The 24,178-nt window shown below is 40.9% G+C and overlaps 4 protein-coding genes across 9 annotated transcripts; 3 read left to right on the top strand and 1 right to left on the bottom strand.

Annotated features, from left to right (window-relative positions):
* Nucleotides 1-1,775: 1,775 nt before the first annotated feature.
* Nucleotides 1,776-9,653, top strand: LOC124299713 (homeobox protein goosecoid-like). Of its 3 annotated transcripts, none has more exons than XM_046753013.1 (4): nucleotides 1,776-2,578; nucleotides 4,221-4,510; nucleotides 7,031-7,044; nucleotides 9,247-9,309. In XM_046753013.1, the coding sequence occupies exons 1-3, from the start codon at nucleotides 2,083-2,085 to the stop codon at nucleotides 7,034-7,036; spliced, it is 792 nt and encodes a 263-aa protein (XP_046608969.1). In that variant the 5' UTR covers nucleotides 1,776-2,082; the 3' UTR covers nucleotides 7,037-7,044; nucleotides 9,247-9,309. The 3 variants fall into 3 exon arrangements, 2 of the variants coding, with proteins under 2 accessions (XP_046608969.1, XP_046608968.1); XR_006907043.1 differs by having other exon boundaries at nucleotides 1,777-2,578; nucleotides 7,031-7,201; nucleotides 9,247-9,382; XM_046753012.1 differs by lacking the exon at nucleotides 7,031-7,044 and having other exon boundaries at nucleotides 1,791-2,578; nucleotides 9,247-9,653.
* A 2,120-nt stretch (nucleotides 9,654-11,773) lies between these two features.
* Nucleotides 11,774-13,710, top strand: LOC124300511 (alpha-(1,3)-fucosyltransferase C-like). 4 transcript variants are annotated; one of them, XR_006907234.1, is made up of 3 exons: nucleotides 11,774-13,161; nucleotides 13,327-13,388; nucleotides 13,523-13,707. XR_006907234.1 is itself a non-coding variant. In XM_046754705.1 (2 exons), exons 1-2 carry the CDS (start codon nucleotides 11,879-11,881, stop codon nucleotides 13,124-13,126), a joined length of 1,140 nt encoding a protein of 379 aa, XP_046610661.1. In that variant the 5' UTR covers nucleotides 11,774-11,878; the 3' UTR covers nucleotides 13,127-13,710. The 4 variants fall into 4 exon arrangements, 2 of the variants coding, with proteins under 2 accessions (XP_046610661.1, XP_046610660.1); XR_006907233.1 differs by having other exon boundaries at nucleotides 11,774-13,388; XM_046754705.1 differs by having other exon boundaries at nucleotides 11,774-12,309; nucleotides 12,418-13,710.
* Nucleotides 13,711-13,762: 52 nt separating this feature from the next.
* LOC124300512 (alpha-(1,3)-fucosyltransferase C-like) lies at nucleotides 13,763-17,276 on the top strand. Its single transcript, XM_046754707.1, has one exon. It carries the CDS (start codon nucleotides 15,239-15,241, stop codon nucleotides 16,481-16,483), a length of 1,245 nt encoding a protein of 414 aa, XP_046610663.1. The 5' UTR covers nucleotides 13,763-15,238; the 3' UTR covers nucleotides 16,484-17,276.
* On the bottom strand, nucleotides 17,264-18,800 carry LOC124300513 (alpha-(1,3)-fucosyltransferase C-like). Its single transcript, XM_046754708.1, has one exon. The coding sequence runs from the start codon at nucleotides 18,472-18,474 to the stop codon at nucleotides 17,269-17,271; it is 1,206 nt and encodes a 401-aa protein (XP_046610664.1). The 5' UTR covers nucleotides 18,475-18,800; the 3' UTR covers nucleotides 17,264-17,268.
* Nucleotides 18,801-24,178: the final 5,378 nt, after the last annotated feature.

The following is a 24,178-nucleotide window of genomic DNA, read 5'->3' on the forward strand; positions in this document are numbered from 1 at the left end:
AATGCGAGCAAAACATTTAAGGCGCGGTTAGCGTTCGACATTTGGACTCGGATTGCAACCGAATTTGAATTTTTCAATCAAGTATAACTATAATTGGAACTGCAACGAACAGCGTGCAACGTGTGTTTAATATTCATCTCTGTAATGACGGACGTACAGCAACCAGAAATTCATATAAAAGAAGGAGAATGACGAAGGGTTCTAACAGCATCCCGCGTGTAAAGCTGTAAGGGTGATTCAGGGGGCAGGGATACATGGGATCTAGGATCTCTGGATTCGACCACGATTAACGTCCGGATTAGGATTAGGGTTGGCATATATGTATCCCTGCGAAAGAATAGCCCATATATACGTATTCGCACACGCGGCGAAATTGTACGCGTATGTAAGTTTCCGAACGGTTTCAACGTATGGACGGACTGTTATATAATACAACGTCGAACACACGTACGCGGTTTCGTTTGTACCGTCGTGCCCACACGAACCGGAACTATGTACATAACATACACATACGTACGTGTATAATATTTCTACTACGCGTGTAGAAGCTGCACGCGAGATTTTCCCATCCCCTAATACCCATTACAACGGTTTTATGTTCTTAAATCGGGCACACGGACGCGGGATTTTAAATAATTGAAGAGACATTTTACGGATTACAGTTCAACGATACCCGGCGTATCTGGCATCACGACGGGTACCTAATTTTTCTGCGGTCTGACGAAAATTTGAATAACTCTAACAATATCAGGTTTAAAGTGTTTGTTTCACGACTGTTGTAAAAAGAGGTATTAAAGAAAAAAAATTCTTACGCTAAAGAGAGCGATCCGGTCCGATTATCTCAATACGGTACAAGTTCGATAATTGAGGAATCAGTGTGAAATGATTAATGTCGAATAATCTGGACAATATGGAAAATAACAAGTATAATATTCGCGGATTGAGCGATTGTTGTAAAATGGGCATTTGAATTTGCACCCGATAATGACATATAATTCACTGTACATTTTGGACACAGAATTTGCGTAATTGTACAACCTTCGTGGATGAGGATCTTCGCGTAAATGCATATCGCGTATGCAGAGACGTACGTGCATAGATCCAGGGAACAGACGAACGGAAGGTACAAAGAGAACGGCGTGAAAAAACGGTAACACACGGGGCGTCTGATGATTATCCACACTAAATGCGTCAGCCCCCTCCACCGGCTTCAACCCTCCGGTTACGAAGTTACGCTTCCGGTTGTCATCGCGAAATTCTGTCCCCGAGAGCGGCGTTTTCCTAGGGGATGGAACTCGAAGCCACGCCTAGCAGCCAATCCGCGAGAAGACTGCAGGGTGGCTCAGGCAGCGAGGGTGGCGCGTCGACGAGGAACTACGAGGCCGGGGCTTCGTGTCTGGACATTTGTCTCTTCTAGTTATCGAAAAGCTCGTCGAGGAGAGGGCGTCGAAATTCGCCAATGCACCGGCCCGAGTTTTCAACCAAGTTGTAAAATTTCTTTCCGCCTTCCATTGCCGTCAATTTATTCTCTCATTCGTCTCGGTAATCAGTCGTCGAATCGAAACACCCGGGGTGTCGCAACATGTTCAAATCGACGATTTTCATCAATCGACGCTGTTAAATCATCGCCCGGCGTGTTTTAAACGGGCGGTAAAACGTCCATGATCAGAAGTTTCGTGAAGTTAGAACCAACGGGATTGAAGAAAGATGAAAAAGTGCCAGAGTGCCTGATTCGTTGATTAGTTTCTCACTTCGATTGGCTCGGGCTGATCGAATTCGGTCGAATTTAAGGTGAAAGTGATCCAACACTCGGCCGACGCGACGGATGCTGAAATCTGTGCGGAACACCGATGTGAAATAGATGTAGAGAGTGGGAAAGCTCGAGAATAATTCGATACAAACGTCGAGGCGATTGCTTTGAGTTGCAAATATCGTGGACAGGGAGATCCGTCCGTCAAAGCGAATGTTGCCTCCGACTTCCGGTGAAGTGGATCCCCTGAAGGACCTCGGAAATACAATTGACAAAGCTTCACGGTCTGCCAATTCGTGCGGAGTGACATCGGAGGTAATAATATTTGGAACATGGTAGAAAGCATCTTCGCCGGCGATTCCCCAAAATCAAGATCCTCGATGACCGAACCTTCCAGCCCTGTTCAGGACGGACCAGGACTTTCTGGGTACAGTCACGCCTACTTGTACGGCTACGGGGCCGACACCTTGCAGCAAAAGATCAAGTCCGAATCCCAGATAATCCAGTCGTCAAGAGATCATGCGGATCTCGATCGCGAACGCGTATTTTCCAGGAATATCCACAGTCCCGCGAGCCCTGACCAATTGAATTACCGTCCGTCCGTCTCCAGGCCCAGCTCTTCGGCTACCATGTCTTCGCCCACGTCCATATTCACCATTGACAGTATCCTCGCCCCTCGCACAGGTGGCAACGTCACCCCGACGAGCTCCGGGAGTTTGTCAACCCTGCCGAATGCCGAACCAATTAACTCGCCGCCGAGGACAGCCACCATGCATCCCCTTCAGCAGCAGCTCCATCACTTGGCGTTCACGTCTGCAGATTTTCTAGGTGGGTTTGAATTTTCAAATCACCCGTGTGATGAAGATTGCGTGTTTTTATGAAAATACGGCCGAATCAGTGTCGACGAAGGGAACTTCATTCAAGGGGAATTTTCATCACGTGTACTCGACTCGTATTTCAGATTTTTCGAGACAAGTGTTGTAACCATCGTTTAAATTTTGCGACATTTTTTATCGACAGACGCACGAGAGCAATGTTTTCAACGAACGGTTGAAGCCTTTTTAGAAAAATATCGGAGGGGTCGTTTCGACGCAGAATGTATTTACACAGCAAATACGACGATTCGCTAAATTAAAATTCTGTTGTCTTTACTGATGCGCGAGGCTTCCGTAGAAACGTTACAAGAAGCCGTAGCAAGTGCGAAACGAAGATTCATCGCTTTGCCTTCCTCGATGAGCCGCGCCGATTGTTATTAGACGATAAAACATATTTCGAAGTCAAATTTCATTTCTAAACACCAAGGATATATTTCTTGCCCTTTTCGCGTATAACGCGATAGACGAGTATAAATCAATTATCGATCCTGCTTATCAATCGATGGAATCGTTCTTGCAAAAATTCTCTGACATCCCAAGCGATTCGGATACGGATGAATGGGTGTTGGAATGATATTTTCACCCTGCAGTCACGGGCTGCAGTATTTTTCCGTTTCAAAGGAATATTGTCTGGTCCGCGGTGCACTCGAGCCGAGACAAATCCGACGTGAAACCTGAAGGCATCACCCGTCTCGCCTTTTTACCACCTTAAAAGCGCTAAGTATTTTCGTATTTTTTCCCACCCCGAGACTGGAACTAGAAACGCATCGTCGCCCTGAAACCTACAATCCGTCTTCCTTTCGCACGGACGGTTTCGCGCTTGCAAATCTGCCGCGAAACTCCGGATGGTGAGCAAAGCTCTTTTTCTACGGAGAGCGTACATCCATCGACGAGCGGGGCGGTGGAACGTTTAGGGGTAAAATGTAAGCAGCTTTTTTTGTAAGATTTTAAATAAGGTCTCCCAGGGGAATACGGACTCGGCACCGGCGTCTCGACGCCTCGTGACATGCGAGGGAACGCTAAGTGTACGCCGCAGAGTTTAAACTCTGGAGAAATGTAATCCAGGTGAAGCCTTAATGGACTCACAGCTAAACTGGATTCATATTTGCCAATCTGATATACATTCTTAGACTCGTTTATTTCCTCGTCTCAAGCGGCTCTACACTGTTGCATAAATTTGTATAAAAAAGAAAGAAACAAACTTAAGTTGTACCGATTCGAACCAATTTCAAATCCATTTCCACTATCCCATTCGGTCAGATTCTTACAATAAGTTTAGGCCTTTCATTTAGCTTGCGAAGAATCTGTGTAAACTGATTAAACTTCGAGAAGAAGCGCATAATTATGGTGGACTCATTTTAACCTGAATTGTCACACCAGCATGTAGCATTCCAGATTATCAATATACAATTCGATTGCGATTCGTTACAGTTCGTAAGAGAGCAATAATTTCACAATATTATAAAGCGTGATGGGCGAGAGTGCGGAGCTTTTTTCAAATTCGATTACTTACTTAGGCTAGCTTAGAGTAAACGGTAAATTTTTGACCAGACTGACTCCTGCTTATCCGATTGTTGCCGCTCTGTTTGTTTCAGCTGCCGCCTATCCGGGATTGTATCCTGGAGGTTACGTCGCTGCGATGGCAGCGGCCGGTGTTTCGCTCCACGGGCAACCGGCTTTTTATCACGCGACGCATCCTTATCACATGAATCCAGGAGTTCCGGGGGCTGGACCGATGACCAAGAGGAAACGGCGCCATCGTACAATATTCACCGAAGAACAATTGGAGCAGCTGGAAGCGACTTTCGACAAAACTCATTACCCCGATGTCTTGCTCAGAGAGCAGCTGGCCCTTCAGGTTGATCTGAAGGAAGAGCGCATCGAAGTGAGTTGAATTTTAACGAATTAAGAAACGTTTGAACATTTGGTTGAAAATCTGTTAGCTTGAAATGAAAAATCATCCGCGAAACAATCGTTTTCTGGACGGTAAACTCGCGAGGGTTTCTTCCGAGTACCTAACCGAGTATATTACAGTTACATGTGTCCTTCGAAGCGTCTGGTCGGATCGACGCGTTCGCTTTCAATTATTGAGGTTTTGCTGATACCCCGAATTTGTTGTGTTAAAATAATACAGGACTGTGTTCCCAAATATTTGTAAAGCCCTTGAAATTCTTTCCCTTTAAAGTCCAAACATGAATGGATTCGGTAGAATTATTTCGACAAATAGCGCTGACAAGCCTTGTATACCTATGAAAGAACGAGGGTCTTCCACGACTGGCAGGAAGAGACACGAACGACAGAGTATCCAGTGGTGGAACCTCCGCAGTGGGTCTGACAAATTGGTTTTTTGAGAAATGAAAGATATTCGGTTACTCTCTGGTAAATATTTGACCTACCCGCGTTTGGTCGATATGCACAATTTATAATGTAAGCAAAGCCTCACTGTCGGAAGTCAATTGTTTGTAGCGTTAATGCCGTTAATGCACAAAGCCTATAATATTTTAATGTGACTAAAATGTCCTAAAATAGTCCAACCGGAGTGCTTTTGTTTGACTTGCTGAGACTCTACGATACATTTCTGTCATCCATTAACTCTCCCACTTATTGTCACCCTCGTTTTTCATACACACCGTATCAAATTTTATATTTTCACACATTCTCACCCGGATTTTCGATCATTGTATTCGCACCATTTAAAAAAAAAAAGAAGATATTTCGAAAATCGCATAATCACAACTTGTCCCAACCGTTCTACGCGCATATTTTTACCTGCTTTTCAGTAAATTCAACCCAGATGTTCGATTACGACGCAATTTTGAAACTCGCGTTGAAACATGATCGACGCCCAAGGATGATTTTACAGCACGATGTAGCGTTCAGGCTTCCGAACTTTACTTATTCGATAGTTCTTAACTAGGAAACTCGTACTACGTCACCTTCGAAAACCCCTCAAGTTTAAGTTAATATTTTCAGAGCATATTCTGCGCTTCGATAAGTGACCTGGGTAATAGACCGAGGTGTAACTTATTCGTAATTTCTTACGTAATCGTCGATTGATTACCAATCGCTGCATACAATTTACACAACATGTAAAATTCCAAACTCACTCGATGCTTGTTCGGTCACGACGCACAACACTTAAAAATTTCGTAATATTCTCTATCTACAAACGAGATTTGCGACAAGGGTATTTAAGGATCTCTGGCAGATCTTACCCTCATGATACAGCGTTTTGGAAGCGAGTATATGACGTATATTCCTGGACCACCCACGTCGAGAGGTAATATCGCTTGGAGTTTGAGAGGCTTAGTCAAGGAGTCTTTTCTGCGGTGAGGTAGCTCATGGATTTTGGAACAACATCAATCTTGCCGCAACGCGCGACTACGCCGGAGATCTTCGCTTCTGTGGATCTTCTATGGATCTAAATTCCTAAAGAAATACAAAATTTGTTTGCATAGACGGCTCTTCACCGCTGCGAGAAAAGATATTCGGGAGGGTATATATTCCCTACGAAATGCTAGTCGTCCTGTTTCCTTGTAAGACTTTACCGTTTTATCGTCGGGAGCTTTTCTCCGTCGGAGTTCAAAGCATTGGCAAAATTACAATTCGTCACTCCTCGCGCTTCACTTTTTACGGGCCAACGCGCAGGTTTCAATTTTTCGCAAAACCTTACCACCAATTTTGTCTCGCTACGCTACGAGTAATGCTGGGAAACCTTTACTCTTCCCTTATTCAAATATCACTCGCACGCCACCGTGAATACCTACGTAAATCGTAAAATTTGTCTGAGAATATGCAATATCATTAGCGAATCAAACCGTCTGACAATGAGTATCGGTTGTCTTCCTAATCGACTCGGACAGGCGTGTCGTGCAAACGCAGGCGTGATATACACGAGTTAAAATTCTTTGATCCTTTCTCGTCCCCTCGCCCTTTCTCCATTACCTCTGGTCCTCTCACCCTTACAGTTCTCATCCATTCGGAGGGTGTCGCTGTTGGTTCATAAATCAGCAGAGCATCTTTTACGAGTTGTTTTCATGAAACGAATCATGTAATATTCAAATAAGTTTAATTATTATCATGCGTATCTAGAAAAATTTTTTTTTTCAAGTGATAACAGTTTTTTGTCGAAATTTAAAAAATATATTAGCAACTGAATACGAAAGACTAGACGGCATATCATATAAATATTTTAGCAGCACTTGTTTCGTCAAATTCAAGGTTTAGAGTTGAATACATGAAAGCTCAGACACGACGGATGAAAAAAAAAATTTGACCACGCAATTACGGTACCTAAGTATACAAATTTTAATGCCTACAGATTTAAAGAAAATTGTGTTAGTATAAATTCAAGGAAGAGTTTGTCATCCACATACTAACTCGGGTTTTTTTTTTTTCTCAACAGAAATGATGAAGCGAGTAAATATGACATAATACCGCCGCAGATAAGAAAACTCTGACTTCACTGTGAAATTTCGCACCTAGGGAGTCCTGGAAAAACCTAATCTGCTTTTACTGCCTAAAACTTTGAACAGACCGTACACAGTGAAAAGGCGCATTCATTTATTTGGGAAAAGTAAATAGCCAAAGACTTTACCGATTATACTGTTTTCCTTGTGTTTTCTATTTTACTTCCGTAGTATAACACACGTTTCCACGAAGTTTAAACGAAAATGCTGCTGCCTACCTTCAAAAGGGGACAAGACACAATTTATACGAAGTTTCAGAAAAATTTACTGATACGCGTTACGCGTAGATACATAAACTGACGATATTTCAAATTATCAAATTCAATCGTTGACGTCAGCGTGACAACCTTGGATACGCGTGTCTCTGAATGGTAAAGCTGATTATACAAGGACGAACGGATATGCAAGTCAATATCCGCAAGATATGTTGCAAAAAAATGAAAAAAGATAGGGCTTTTCACGCCAACTCAGTAACATTTTTTAATTTTGCCAAGGATTTTTTCTACGTTCGTACGACGCCTGAAAAGCTTCAAAGAATTTTTAAAAAAATTTTGAATCACGCGTCTTTACCCAATAATTTTTTAAGCCCATCTCAAAAACACAAAAACAAAAAGTTGATTTTTATGAAACAAGATAAAAAAACATTTGATTTCCGAAATGATCCGTTTTTACGCACAATTCAAAGTGGGTCCTCGTATATTTCAAATTGTTTTAAAATCTTTTTCTGTTATTTCAGTCGTTCTTTCTCGTTTTATACCTGTTAAGAATCTGTTACAATACACACCGCATCTCCTATGTTTTTTCAGTTTCAAAACAAACTCACTATTTTTTTTTACGATCAATTTGCGTGTTTCTGAGATGAGTTTAAAAAATGACAGGTTAAAGAAGAGTGACGAAAAAAAATTGAAAAAATACTTCGAAGCTTTTCAGGAGTCGTAGTAAGTTGGAAAAAATCCTTGATGAAATTAAAAATGTTATGGTCAAACATTTACTGAGTTTTCGTGGAAAGCCCCGTACATATAAATGTATGAGTTTGCTCAGGCTTCCGTTGATACTCGGTCGACCTACGTTAAATTTTGAAATGTAATGTTCACACGAAGACGATGTTGGGTTCACACGTCCTCTGGTCGATTGCTCATCATAAAATGCATCGGGTAAAATTTCGGTGAGACCGTAGAAGAAATTAACAAGACAATAAGTAAAGCGGTTTTGGTTTTATGATATTACGAATTCTTTCCAGATTGTTCTTTAAGGTTACTCTTTAGTCAATCTGATATCCATGGCTGTATATGACACTTGGATTGGTTGTTAATAGGAATGAAGCGAATCCCCTCGTTGAATATTGGACCAGATTACCGGTCAAAAATGTGAAAACGGGCTTTTTGATAATTGGACTTTTAAGATAGCACTTATGGCCGTTTCAAGTTTTATCGACGGAGATACTGTCACAATTATTTCATAAAATTCATAAACCTTGACAAAAAACGAGATAATGGTTGTTCGAATAATGATCTTTCCAACGACATGTTGAAAAAGAAACGTTACTGACCGTTTCGAAAAGATTTTTAATGATAAAAACAATGGTGTATAATTTAAAAATCTTACAACCGGGACGCGATGATATGGCGCGGAATTGCAGCATCGTGAATCGAATCTTCGCATAATTTGTATTGACTTATTACTAATAATAACAAAATGAAGATTAAAACGTTCATTTTTGATGAAAAGAATTCTATTGTACATTGATATGTATGAAAATAATGCAACTGTTATACACTCACTATCAATTGTGTCTGATGACTACTACATTCAAATGAAAAACTATGGACAGAAGTTTGTTAATAAAATTATAATAAACCATCATCCAAAATGTTCTTAAAATTCGTAAATCTAATTTTCGCGGATTAATCCAACAATCTTAACGTAAATTAAACAATTTTCCAAAAGGATGTTCTACTGTCACCGTAATCACTGAAGAACCACCTTAATTCCCAGAGACTTGTTATATATCCAGTCAAGACGTATTGCCACGTGCTTTTCTGCTTCGCATTAATTGAATCTGACGCATACAAGTCTCGTTCGTTCGCTCGCAAGCTCGTGTCACGGCTTAATTCCGTCGCTTCATTGCCTATTATCAATTTTGTTGTTTCAGGTGTGGTTCAAAAACAGACGGGCCAAGTGGCGTAAGCAAAAAAGAGAGGAACAGGAAAGGCTTCGTAAGCTGCAGCTCGAACAACGGCAACGTACCGACGACGCTGTCGTCATGTCGCCAATAAGAGTCGCGAATCATCTCACCCTTAGGAAAGATCCCCATGACCAGGATACCGATAGCTCTGATCTCGAAGTGGCGTAGTCTTCGAAAACAACCTCGCAAACAGACTCATGTCTTGTCGCGTACACCAGCGTGCATGCTTTCACGATTTAGAAATTTGAAATTAAGATTTCGCGGGATGCGGTATTCGGTCGTATCTCATTCTCAGCCGAGTGTAAATAAGATGTATATATGCCTGTAAATACTGATAAACTATGAATGTAGAGAAATTAATAAATTATTGTTCGAATAGGAAAGACGAAAATGAACGCAATTACGTTTATGATTCAGGAATTCCTGAACGATCGTCGTCGATATATTTACATTAAGTATAGATATGAAAACGGAATGCCTATCGATTTCACTCGCAATCTTATAGCATGGGTAGGTACGTTGGAAAAAATACATTGTAACATTTTCGTTTGAAGAAAAATAACAAGATCTCCACGCCTGGAAATTAATTCATTGCCTTGCAGGTAATTCTAATTTGGACAGATGTTCTATCTATATTATACTTATCTATCTTATTAGAAACAGCGATACCAGCAGTCAATAAACATCACGAGATAGGAGCCGGCAGTGTGTCGGGAATTTCTATAGAGTATAGACATGTTTAATAAATCAGAAACTAGCTTGAGACGTTTTCCATAAAAACAAAACTCCACGTTGTACACACGCTTCGCGTTCACACATTGTCTAATAAGTAAGTGAATCCTGACCTTCGACGTCAACGGATTCGATATCGGGCACTGTAAACTGATAAAACACGTGCACCTAGATTAATTCAGTCACGCAGCGTCGCTTGCCGACACTGGATCGGTCTCAAAATTAATAATCTCATAAAATGTAAAATGTTACGGACGAGGGTTTTCCGAGTGTAGAATCAGTGCGGTAGATAAGAAAGTAAAACAAAGAGATGAATCAAAATATGCGTCAGTGATCGAGCATATTTTAACAAAACTTTACACCTACCTGTCCTTTGAATAATGACGTCAAGTTGTACTCGGGCAGATCAGACTTCGTAGATTCAATTTAAACACTGAGTGTCTTGTTGTGTGGAATGCACAAAGTGCTATTCGACAAACGATTCACAGTTTTCATAAGATTGTGTGGCACGGTTTAAAGTAGGAACGGTTGTAACAATCGCATTTGTAAAGGGTGTTCAAAGGTTCAGATACATTACGCCACAGGTAAAGATAGATAAGAATTCATACTCTAACGACAGTCAAGACTTACATAAGGCATCGCATGTTTCAAAAATGAGTTGTATAATGAGCCATTTACAGCGTGTAGTTACCTTGCGAATGTACACGATTGTTGCATTGTTTATTACACCAATGATTCTTCCATTTTTTTACGACGGAACATACTGTCAGGCTTTGTATGGGTTCGAGTCGAGTTTGGAACGTAGAAATCACGTGGCACCGCTTATCACGGCGAAGAATGAAGCAGTTTTCGCTTGAAAGTGTACTGATGTGCATTACATATAGACGGATCGACGACATTTAAAATCTTTAATAAATGTTTAACGTCACCGATAGCCTTGGATACACCTGTCTGTAAACGGCGATGCTTGATTGTACAGGTGAAAATGGGATATGTTTATACATATAAGTTCTACCTAAATATATGTACATTGTATATATTAAGTTTGATGAGGCATCAAATGATAATTTGCCAAATAACGTTGGATTCTAAAGAGGGTATAATATTCAGTTTGAAATTACGATGGATTAATTACATGAGAAAAAAGAGGCAGGGTTTTGGGGATTTTGATACAGTCTTGGCCGTTTTAGGAAATCGAAAATCCCCTATTTATCAAGACAAATGTATTCTACAATAAAAAAAATCCGCGACGTACGTTTAGCATTGACATATTTACTAAATAAGTGAATCCTGTACTTAAACGTGAACAAATCCAATATCAGCCACTGAGAACTGATAAACCACGTGCACGTAGATTAAGTCAGTCACGCAGCGTCGCTTGTCGGCACTAGTTCGGTCTCAAAGGCAGTTCTCTCATAAGCTTGAAATGTTACGAATACGGGCTTTGGAAGTGCAAAGTCAGTGATGCAGATTAGGAAGTGCAAAAAAAATATTGATGAAGAAATTTACCAGTGGCGTAGCATATTTTAACAAATATTTATAACTACCTCCCCGTTGAATAATTACATTAAGTTATAATCAGACATGTGAAAGTTCGTAAGTCCAATTCAAAGATTAAGGATTTTGTTGTAACGTACAAAATGCCGTTCGGCTCATGATACAAGGTTTTTATAAGACTGTAGGGCAGGTTTTGAAGTGGAACAAAATGTAACTATTGCATTGTTATAGGACACCTGTTTAAACAAATAATCGCTGTTTATTTAAATCCATTTTGCACGCTTCCATCAGTCTACCGGTTAAGATAGATAATTAGACTATAGACTCTAACGATAGTCAATATTTACATGACACATCACATACCTGAAAAATGAGTTGTACAATGAATCATTTGCAGCGTGTACTGACCTTGCGAATGTACATGATTGTTGGATTGTTCATTGTACCAATGATTATGGTATTTTTGTACGGCAGAACATATTGTCAGTACGAGGCTCCGTATGGGTTCGAGTCGAGTTTGGAACGTAGAAATCCCGTGGCACCGCTTACGGTAGTTAAGGATGAACCAGCCAAACCACCGGAAGTAATGAAGAAGAAAAAGACAGTTTTGTATTGGACAAAAATGTTTTCGAGTAAAAATTTTCGCTTAAGCGTACACGACGAAAATCCTGACGTTTTCGCAAACTGTCCTGTCTGCTCTTGCATGGGAACAAGCGACCGAAATTATCAGCCCGTCGAGGAATTCGACGCTCTTCTATTTCACGGTCCGGAATTAAACGCCAGAGATTTGCCAAAAACAAGGTCACCAAATCAACGATACATATTCGCGGATTTCGAGACACAAGTCTTTCATCCGATACCGAAAAGATTAGAATTCAACAATTTTTTCAACTGGACAATGACTTACAGGAGAGATGGAGACATTATGCGGCCACACGCGATCTTCAGGAAAATTAGCACCAACGAGTTTATACCCCCCGACATTCCGGCACAGTGGTTGGACGTTTCCGGCGGCAACGTGTCCGAGTCTACGCGTCTCTTGTTCAAGAAGAAATCGAAAATGGCCGCATGGTTCGTTTCTCATTGTTCGACGAACAGCAAGCGAGAGAACATCGTGAAGAAGTTGCAGAAATATGTGAAGGTAGACGTTTATGGAACGTGTGGAACATTGGAATGCCCGAAAGCCAAAGGAGCCGAATGTTACGAGCAATTGGAACAAGGATATTTCTTCTACCTGTCATTCGAGAACTCCTTGTGCCGTGATTACGTCACGGAAAAAGTTTACCGGATACTGGACTACGACGTGATACCCGTCGTTTACGGTGCGACAGACTACGAAACTTTTCTCCCGCCGAATTCCTACATCAACATCCTGGACTTTCCCTCGATCGAGGCACTCGCCAATTTCCTCACGGAACTGAGTCAGGACGAGGAGAGATATCTCAGCTACTTCAAGTGGAGAAGTTTTTACAAAATGGTCACTGGGGATCCCCATATTATCGCTTGCGAGTTTTGCAAGATGCTCCATGAGCCAAATATGCCTAGACAGGTAATTGCCGACATATACGATTGGTGGGCTAAAGGATCGCAGTGTGTCCCACCGCCTGTAATCAACTAATAAAGTCATTGGTGATAATCAAAAAGATGTTATTGGTATGTGATAAGATAAAATAAGTATAGATGTATACCATGTAATTGAAACAAAGATCTAATTTAGTGATATTAATGTTCACCTCACGCGTACCAAAGTTATAATTATATCATTTTTATCATTTATATTAAACTTGGACCTCACTGGAATCAACGACGCGAAACAAGCTCAAGTTGTCGAGATAATATTCAAAGGAGCAAGGCCCAGGTGTGTGGTCAAGTCTTGTAAGGTAATTTAAAGACACATAAATTAAGAAATTTAATCTGGTGTATTCAGTAATACATTACAGCCAATAAGTGATAATTAACAATCACCATTCTCGTTTTCAACCTCCGATCTGCTCGCGACCAAATGAATAAGTAGCAGTAAGGACGAAGAAAGCAGCCTCGTACAAGGTTGCGACGACAATAAACCACGTTCTACGGAAGGAAACAATAACTGTCTGCTTCAACTGGATTCATTCTGTACCGTAACGTCATTTATTTTTCCATTCTCGTGCTCTTTTATTGCTTTTTTGTTTTCCGTCATTTATTTCAGATATGTGTATAATATTTTATACCAGGAAATTGTTTAAATAAAATGTTTGACACCTCCTGGAAAAATAGAAAAAAACCGGAATCACGTTAATGACCGTCGAATCTAACCTTATTTATAACTACACTGCTTTTACACTCATTGATCGTATAAAATTCATATTTTATACCATTACTGGTTCATTGGGATATGATGTGATAACAAAACAACTAATTCGTCTGGAATTAAATTATTTGTAAATAGAAATAAACTAATCTATTCCAGACTGTCAGATATTAAATATGATTTGCAGTGATGTATAAAGTATAATTCAAAACTGAAATAGAGTAAAAACTGCTTTAGGGTGAAGAATAGTTTTATGTTTATCAGAAAATTTATTTCGTTCTATAATAGCAGCTGCATTACGTAATCTGGTGTTCGGTTCGAGGAGAAATCCCTAATGAACATCTGATTTAAAAAAATGATAACGTTGCAACTGTTGCCACGTGGAGTTGTTGTAATCTTTTAATATGGTCCTTCGATGTGCTCGTTTTAAAAGTGTACTGATGTGCATTACATATAGACGGATCGACGACATTTAAAATCTTTAATAAATGTTTAACGTCACCGATAGCCTTGGATACACCTGTCTGTAAACGGCGATGCTTGATTGTACAGGTGAAAATGGGATATGTTTATACATATAAGTTCTACCTAAATATATGTACATTGTATATATTAAGTTTGATGAGGCATCAAATGATAATTTGCCAAATAACGTTGGATTCTAAAGAGGGTATAATATTCAGTTTGAAATTACGATGGATTAATTACATGAGAAAAAAGAGGCAGGGTTTTGGGGATTTTGATACAGTCTTGGCCGTTTTAGGAAATCGAAAATCCCCTATTTATCAAGACAAATGTATTCTACAATAAAAAAAATCCGCGACGTACGTTTAGCATTGACATATTTACTAAATAAGTGAATCCTGTACTTAAACGTGAACAAATCCAATATCAGCCACTGAGAACTGATAAACCACGTGCACGTAGATTAAGTCAGTCACGCAGCGTCGCTTGTCGGCACTAGTTCGGTCTCAAAGGCAGTTCTCTCATAAGCTTGAAATGTTACGAATACGGGCTTTGGAAGTGCAAAGTCAGTGATGCAGATTAGGAAGTGCAAAAAAAATATTGATGAAGAAATTTACCAGTGGCGTAGCATATTTTAACAAATATTTATAACTACCTCCCCGTTGAATAATTACATTAAGTTATAATCAGACATGTGAAAGTTCGTAAGTCCAATTCAAAGATTAAGGATTTTGTTGTAACGTACAAAATGCCGTTCGGCTCATGATACAAGGTTTTTATAAGACTGTAGGGCAGGTTTTGAAGTGAAAGAAAATGTAACTATTGCATTGTTATAGGACATCTGTTTAAACAAATAATCGATGTTTATTTAAATCCATTTTGCACGCTTCCATCAGTCTACCGGTTAAGATAGATAATTAGACTATAGACTCTAACGATAGTCAATATTTACATGAAGCATCACATACCTGAAATATGAGTTGTACAATGAATCATTTGCAGCGTGTACTGACCTTGCGAATGTACATGATTGTTGGATTGTTCATTGTACCAATGATTATGGTATTTTTGTACGGCAGAACATATTGTCAGTACGAGGCTCCGTATGGGTTCGAGTCGAGTTTGGAACTTAGAAGTCCCGTGGCACCGCTTACGGTAGTTAAGGATGAACCAGCCAAACCACCGGAAGTAATGAAGAAGAAAAAGACAGTTTTGTATTGGACAAAAATGTTTTCGAGCAAAAATTTTTACCTTAGTGAACGTGGGGTAGATGGTGACATTTTTGCAAACTGTCCTGTCAGCTTTTGCATGGGAACAAACGACCGAAATTATCAACCCGTCGAGGAATTCGACGCTCTTTTGTTCCACGGTCCGGAATTGAACGCGAAAGATCTACCGAAAACAAGATCACCAAATCAACGCTACATTTTCATGGATTCGGAGACTCAGGTTTTCCATCCAGTACCAAACAGACCAGAATTCAATAATTTTTTCAACTGGACAATGGCTTACAGGAGAGATGCAGATGTCATGAGGCCGTATGGGATCTTCAGGAAACTTGATACCAACGAAGTTATACCTCCATATATTCCGGCACAGTGGTTGAACGTCTCCGACGGTAACGTGTCTGAATCCACGAGTCTCTTGTTCAAAAAGAAGTCGAAAATGAGCGCGTGGTTCGTCTCTCATTGTGGGACGAACAGTAAGCGAGAGGACATTGCGAGAAAGTTACAGGAATACGTGACGGTTGACATTTATGGAAAGTGTGGTAAATTTCAGTGTTCGAGAGCCAATGAGGACGAATGTTACGAGCAATTGGAACAAGGATATTTCTTCTACCTGTCGTTCGAGAACTCGATGTGTCGTGATTACATCACGGAAAAAGTGTACCGGATACTGGACTACGACGTGATACCTGTCGTTTACGGTGCGGCTGACTACGAAACTTTTCTGCCGCCGAATTCCTACATCAACGTCAAGGATTTTCCCTCGATTGAGGCACTCGCCACCTTCCTCAGGGAACTGAGTCAGGACGAGGAGAGGTATCTGAGCTACTTCAAATGGAAAAGTTTTTACAAAGTTGACACCAAAAAGCACTATATCGTTTGTGAGTTTTGCAAGGCCCTCCATGATCCGAATTTGCCGAGACAGGTTATTGCCAACATATACGACTGGTGGGCTAAAGGATCGCAGTGTGTCCCACCCTTAGACATTAACTAATCGAGGGAACAGTGCCAATTAGGAAGATTTCTGTGGTAAATGTTTAAAGTATTGTTATATGAGTTAGTTGGTGTAGTCCGACGTGAAAGAGAAATAACATTCTTTCAAAAAAAATTACGTTAAATTGTACAACGAACTATGATTTAGAACGGAATACCGTAGACTTGTTCGGTAACTAACCATTAAGTCTTGTTGGATATTATTCGGCACTTTTTTGACACGTAGCTGAGAAACAATATTTTACTTTCATAATTTAGATAAGTATTAACACTAACGACCACGATTCAGTTCTACAGGATTATTTCGTAAGTTGTGCGCGTTGTTTTTCATCAATTTAGATTTATCTACATGTATAAAAAAAAGGTTGATCTGCTATTTTACGACTTTGGGATGTGATGTTAGAACAATCGGTTCGTCTGGAATAAAATGACCTTTAAGTAAAAATTAATGAATCTACCCCAGACGAAGAGACCTTTCTGACTAGTCACCTTACATCAATTTTTTCGGATCTATAGGTGTATTTGAAAAATAAAAATAGTCCAATGCTAATCCGCGATAAAGAATAATTTCATTCGGAATAAAAGATTTATTTTATGCAATCAGGGTACCAGTATGATGTAGTATCATGTTCGATTCTAGGATAGGAATCTTCAATTAATATCTAATTTAAGGCAATGGTAACGTTCCAGCTGTCATGATGTGGAATTCTTGTGGTCTAATTGCTCAAGAGACCACCTACATTATAGCAACGTATGCTGTTAATCACGTGTACTTTAATAGCAAGCTCATGGAATTCCTTGGAAACTAGGCTCACGTAAGCACTGATCGGTTGTCCACCAACCGTAAATATCGTCTATTATCATAGGCGATTGAGCGACTTCGTGCAATTTTTTACAAAGTTTGCACACGGTATAATGTTCGGGTCTGAGTTCGACATTATAGTAATTTTTCCACTTAAAAAAGTTCAAATATCGCTCCGGGTTCTGGCTGACGACCCAAAGGTAATCGGCCAGTGCCTCAGGACTGGAAAAGTCCTGTATATCAATGTAAGAACCAGGAGGTAACACGCTGGCGTAATCGGCTGCTCCATAGACGACAGGTACAACATTATACTGAAGGAATTTGAAAGCTTTTTCTGTTATGTAGTCTCTGCAGAGAGAATTTTCCATGGCAAGATAAAAGTAATAATCTCTTTCAACCATCTCAAAACAATCAGTTTCCTCTTGATCACACTTAAGGGATCCACAGTCCCCGAAAATGTCTACTGGTATGTGCTGTTTCAAGGCTTGCACGTAGAGTTCCCTTTTACTGGAGGTAAAGCAATTGGACACAAACCAAGAGACCATTTTTGTTTTTCCCTGTACCTTCCGTCGGGTTTCCTCGGGAATGGTACCCTCGGAAACGTTCCTCCATGTAACTGGAATATGAGGAGGAACGTACTCCATTAAGTCGTTCACTTTAACAACACCGTACGGTCTCATCAGCGTCGAGTCTCTTCGATAAGTCATTGTCCAATTGAAGAAGTTTCTGTATATCTGGTTATCCGGGATTGGGTGAAACACCTGAGTCTCCAAATTGAGGAACACGTAGCGCTGATGGGGGGACCTTTGCTGCGGCAAGTCATTAGCCTTGATGTCTAATGCGTGGAAGATGATCATGTCGAAGTCTTGCACGTTCAGAGCTGTCCTGTTGTTCGTAGCAACGCACTTCCACACGGCACACGAGGCGAAGATATCCCCATCCCCAAAATCCATGTTGTCGCTTTCCCACATCTTCGTCCAGTACAAAATCGTCTTGGTGTTTGTCTCGTGGACGGAAGAGGCCGCCCTGTCGACGAGTCGCTCTTCCTGATGATGTGAGAATCTCACCTCCTTATCGCATGACCGTGTCTCGCTAATGTGTCTACCTAATATCCAGAATATAATTACCGGAACTGATATCAGCAGAATCAAAAGGTATAATTTAACGGACACTCTTCGATTCAATGACATGATTTCGCGCACTTGATATTTTTCAAATATTTCAAAAACCGTAATTATTTAGGTTTGAAAAAACTCCAGTCTAGCCACAGCTACTATGTACATTTCATCTACAACACGAGATTTTCAGTGGCATTGCTAGCACTACACCGTGTCAAGCAGTCCAATAATAGGTGGAGAGGACGTCGTAAAAAATTTTCATGCAATACAACAGTACGTGCCGGCAGTGTGTTCCACGTGTAGCGTACTAAAATCGGTTGATACAGGTGTATATGTGTACATTGGAGAACTTGCTGAGATAATTTCCAGCACGTTCGCGTACCCGCCTATCATTTCAAATTGGGCACCTTCTAGCTGATAAGATATCATGCAGGCATGATAATATTAGTAACGGCTGTCAATGACGAATCCCACGTCGTACTATGTATAATAAATCAATTTATGAAGCACAAATGCGTACCAGACCAATTCAGTCAATCTCTACTAAATAACATATAACTTTGCATATGTTTAAAAAATTACGTAGCACAAATTTTTGAAAGGTGGAAGCACCCTACAGTATCAAATTTCTTTGGATATATACAAAGCGATTATACTGATTATCTATCGACAGATTGGTCTGTCATTTGATATACCATAATGATTAATGCGCGTGCGCTAAAATTTGAGAGCAATTGTATGTCAGGGTGACCAACAGTCATAAATTCAGATAACAGGTCGCCGTGATGTATGTAACCCCAATAATTTTGATAGCTGTCGATGTCGAACACACTACCGGTGCCAACTGTCAAAAGCTTTGAGGTTACGTTCGTGATGTTTGGTCACCCTGACAAACAACTGTTTACGGATTGTAGCGCATGCGTATTAAACCATAGCAAACGACGGACCATTCTGTCGATAGATAATCACTCTGTATATGGCTGACAATGAATTGATTTCATTCGTGTCTCCTCTCGTCTATGCACTTTCAAAACATGGCAAAGTCAGATCCGTTTATTGAGTAAGTGCGATGCACACATGACATCGAGAAGTATGCAATACAAGGAAGGATAGGGAGCGTCCGGAAACTACGTAATCGGTTTGAGGGGGGCAGGGGGGGTACAGAAATTATGATGTCATATGCGAAAGGCGCTGCGGCTCGGGACTAGTGTGGATCCTATCACAGGTAATAGATAAAGTTTCTGTACTGCATATACTTCTTCTCATTACGCTAATTTTTAAAAATTTTGTGTCGAGAAATTGCATTATATACTTAAATAAGAATAGGAAGCGGAGGGTCAAAAACCCTCAAAATCCGATGACGTAACTTATGGACGCTCCCTTATGAGTATATGTCTCACGGAACACAATGCTTACTCCACTACATGCCCGGGCCCTTTCGAGGAGTTGTTTCAACAAATTATGAAGGACCAGACTCGCAGTATTCATCAAGTTTGGTTAAGTTCACTAAGCACGTAAACTCTGCAGAACCGCGGCTAATTGTAAGACAATCAGCCCTACAAGTTTATCGGCCCCAACGCTATTGGGCCGTTGAGACCTAAAGGCGATCAACTTAAGTGCTTTTCTCGACTGGACGAGCTCGAACCGCTTCATTATTTACGTCAGTCAAGGACTCACTAAAGCAAAGAGCAAGCGACTGGTACATTCGCCTGGAGAAAAATTGTTCTAGTTAATCTACATTAATCGACAATTCTTATTCAATGTCTCGACTGGTCAGCATGCCTTGATTTCATTTTTATACATATTTCGGACACGTAACGTAGTTTATTATCTACAAATTATTAATGGACGCTCAAAATTGTGGTGTTGTAACAAAAACTATACTCTAGCCTCAGACTTTCATCAGATATACAGATTATGATAGAAATCCAGGTACTTTTTATACGTGAATTTAATTTTCAATTTGAAAACGACCGTTTACTTTACGGTTATCGTGTTACATCCAGCCACGTCTTCAGCTGACGCAAATAAAAAAAAAAAAACGAAAAAAAAGTCTTTGCGTAAAGAAAAGTTTACAGGCTTCGCACAAGATTGGCTTTTGATGAGTTTCAGTATGGTCTATGGATCTCAGTTACCTAGAATAAACAGAGCAAAAAAGTTACCCTTCACTTTGCACTCTGTTTTCCGTAAAGTTATAGACTCACAATCAGTTGTAATAATGTTTCAGATCAATTTAGGCACATTCTTAGTCGCGTAATACAAGTATGAAACTACAGTAACGGTTAAATGTGAAAATCAATTTAATAACTCCTGCAATTCACAACAAGTAGCACTTTATTCAAATACTTGTACAGTTATAATTTTTTTGGTATAGATCACAATAGGACAAGAAAATGAATACATAAGAAGCGTTTTTTAATTGCTCAGTTCATCGACGATGCCTGGATCACTTTAGTGCCGTTGGTGGTTTCAGATAAGCGGCAGCTTCGCACGGAGAATCTTCGCAAGCACTCTTGTCCGTAGTTTTATTTTTCTGCTTCGCACCTCTGGACCGGCACTTATTATGATCTGAATTGTCATCGTCTTCGTGAGGACAGGTTATCTTGCGCCGCTTTTTAGGTGTTTTGTGCCTAGCTTTCTTACCGACCTTTGCCAGACACCTTGTCGGCCCTACGTCAATGGCGTTGGCAATTTGGATAGGATTAACAACGAACTCGCTGCATTCGTTAGAAGCGATGGTCAGCGTAAGGACGTGCATAAACTTGAGGAAGCATGTCGTTCTGATGAGATAAATCACGCCACCGCCATACTGGAAAAGTGGTGGACCTGTCGAGTGAACGTCGCACATGTAATATGCGCCGCAGAACTTGAAGACACAAACGCAGGTGCTTTCACACGTCACAACACCGAACGGATGCTCCAAGAACATGTCCTGCAAGGTCGCCCACAGTGAGTTCGACGACTTGAGGTACAGACGACCTGTGACACCGGGCAGCAAGGTACCTTGAAATATCGTCTCTCCGATTTTAACATTTTTCGCCAGATATCGGTCCCAGTTTTCGACGTCCGCATACTCCGGCCTCTTCGCTTTCAACTCCGCCTCGAGTGTGCTGATCGTGTAATACTTATCCCCGCACATTACTATCGCGTCAAGAGTCTTGGGACTCCAGTACTCCGGTGCGGTGATTCGCGTCATGCCGGCGCAGACGACGTAGCAGGCGTAGGTCTGTTTACCGCGGTGTTCAGCAGGAAAGAGTGCCTGGGTGGGGTGGATCTCACCCCACAGAGAGAACAGCTTGTAAGGTTCTTCGACGTAGAATTGGTGCCAGCGCAACTTTCCCGTAACGACGTTTTCTCGAACCATTTTCTTTCTCGAACTCGGACAACGTATCCACGTAATTTTAAACTGTTTCAACCAGCCGGGATTCTCCGTTTTATCAGTGTCTTCGTTTCCGTCGCACCAGTTCACGGTGTCCAACGGGTCGTATGGACAGGCTTCGATTTGCTTCTGCACGATCGGGCGCATCATCGGTTTCGGTGCTTGGCGCTCGAGCAGCTTGGTGTTTATCAACTCATACTTGTTATATATAACTTGGAATATCTGAACGGTAAATACGTCTTGCTTGGGCTCATCTTTCGCTGGCTCTCCTTTCTCTCCATTGTCAACATCGCCTTCCTCGCCTGTTTTATCCTCGCCAGCTGGTCCACTGTCAGTGTTTTTCACATCAGGTTTTGGTGTTTCGTAAACGTATGCCCTCAGCAATAGAATCATCAAGTGTCTTCTCAGAGCGTCCCGACTGCAAAACTTGACGATAGAAGCATACCCGGTGTCATCCCAAAATCCAGTATCATCGCAGCGGTAAGGATTGTACAAATACCAGAACAAACCTTCTTTCCAGAATGCAAGGCAATACCTAGATGTCCTGAAAATGCAGTTCTGATACTGAAAAGGCAACTTGTCAAACCATTTTTCAATTTCCTTTGTCCCCTTGTGAACCGGAGCTGTCTGTTGGTCTCGCGTTTTTTCAACTCCAATTTTACTCTCCACCTTGACAAAATCTTTTCGCTCAATTTCAGTCAGACGACCATGGTTGGATTCGACGTAATCCCAATCAACGTCACTGACCCGTGGAATATCCTTCATCTCTTGGACTAATTCGATCCCAATGCAGTACGTGTAATTGTAAACGGCAACCTCGTCCAGTTTCTGTATTCCAACGTGTTTCACGTTGATGTTACCCATGTGTGTAAAGAGGCTCCATCCTCTGTCGTAAATGTAATCAATGTTACCACTCCAAGCATACTTGTATCTCAACTGCGTTTTCACTAGAAGAGCAACAACTGCCTGATAAAAACACCACTTCCAAGTCTTCTCGCGTACTCTCAGCACATCCAGCTCTGGCAGATGCATGCCTTTCAGACCGCGTAGACAAATGTTTGCGTAAATTCTGTTGCCTTTTTTCTTCGAGACAATTTCAGTCAAGATGTAATCCCCGCTGACCAAACCGCGATTAGGACCAACGGCTCGATCAACCATTGGAGGATTCGCTCTCGGTGATGGACACGTCGGTGGGATTCTGGCATGCCAAAGTTCCTTGTGAGTGGCAAAGTCGTCCTTCGGTTCAGGGGACGCATTGTCTTCCGGGTTCGACTCAACACACGGTTCTCCAAACTTCCTTTTCTTTTTCGATGGGTCAGGTTTTGAGGCCGGCTTTTTACATGGCCAAACACCCGGCCAGCGGCCACTATCCGTTTTTGACACTAACGGTGCTTCGTCGGGAATGAAGCAGCTCATGTCAACCTACAGTTTAGGACGTTCATTGTCAAGCCATCCGAAAAGGTAATCAGAAACCTTCCGTCTATCCGAAAGTGATTCCAAGGTTACTTACTGGAGGATTGTCCCGCATTCTGTCCCATACTTGGACATTTTCTTCGGGCTTCAATCGGTTTGGAAGTTTTGTTCTCTGACCTTGATTGAACATGTTTATTGGGTATCCTTTAGGGATGAATTCCTCTTCTAATTCCACAAAAGGTAGGTCAGGTAGATCCGCAGGTTGCCTCAAGTGTAGTTTGTCCTTAGCTTCCAATTCTTTTTCTTTTCTCATATAACTGTGCAATTTAACATTGCCGTGATGAATTTATATATCTTTTCTCATCTGACATCTCGCAGTTTAAATGAAACGGTACGTAAGAAATAGTAGCTAACAAAAACATATATTGGAGTATAAAATGATATTTCAAGCTGGTGAAATTGGTCAATACGTACGTATTTATGTACACTCTCCATAAATCGTCATCGGGTTCCTTAATTTTTTCCTCCGTCTTTTCGGCATTTTCGTCTTTCTCTGTGTCGCTCATCTTCACTTTGTACACATTGACGTTAAATCAAGAATAAATATTATACAGTGACCAGAAAAGTTCGAGGTTATCCTCACGAATCCAACTGACTATTAATTGTCATTCAATTCTAATCAGACGGAGCTGCCAATACTCAACTCCGAACTGGAAGAAGCTTGTTATTTCGAAATGAAAGTATCACTTGTAAATTTGTGGATGGAAATAAAGTGTGCCAAAAAAATAAATGTTGCGTCCGAGAAACGTTGCGGACACGGAAATACAAGCCACGGAAATCGTGTGACTTGTGAAAACGAAGACAAACGATAGTAAGACAAAGGAACGGCCATGTTTTGAACCCCATGCCAGAAGTAATGTTGTTAGTAAGTATTGTTAATAGTGAATATTTCAGCAAATCGAACGCAGCTGAATATTCAACGTT

This window comes from Neodiprion virginianus, chromosome 3, assembly GCF_021901495.1.
Source record: "Neodiprion virginianus isolate iyNeoVirg1 chromosome 3, iyNeoVirg1.1, whole genome shotgun sequence".
NCBI lineage: Eukaryota > Metazoa > Arthropoda > Insecta > Hymenoptera > Diprionidae > Neodiprion > Neodiprion virginianus.

Excerpts from the sequence above, each read along its gene's own strand:
- LOC124300512 (XM_046754707.1), top strand. The coding sequence starts at position 15,239 with ATGAGTTGTACAATGAATCATTTGCAGCGTGTACTGACCTTGCGAATG.
- LOC124299713 (XM_046753012.1), top strand. The coding sequence starts at position 2,083 with ATGGTAGAAAGCATCTTCGCCGGCGATTCCCCAAAATCAAGATCCTCG. Across the intron at positions 2,579-4,220 it reads CACGTCTGCAGATTTTCTAG|CTGCCGCCTATCCGGGATTG; the intron begins GTGGGTTTGAAT and ends TGTTTGTTTCAG. Across the intron at positions 4,511-9,246 it reads TGAAGGAAGAGCGCATCGAA|GTGTGGTTCAAAAACAGACG; the intron begins GTGAGTTGAATT and ends TTGTTGTTTCAG.
- LOC124300511 (XM_046754704.1), top strand. The coding sequence starts at position 11,879 with ATGAGTTGTACAATGAATCATTTGCAGCGTGTACTGACCTTGCGAATG.
- LOC124300513 (XM_046754708.1), bottom strand. The coding sequence starts at position 18,474 with ATGTCATTGAATCGAAGAGTGTCCGTTAAATTATACCTTTTGATTCTG.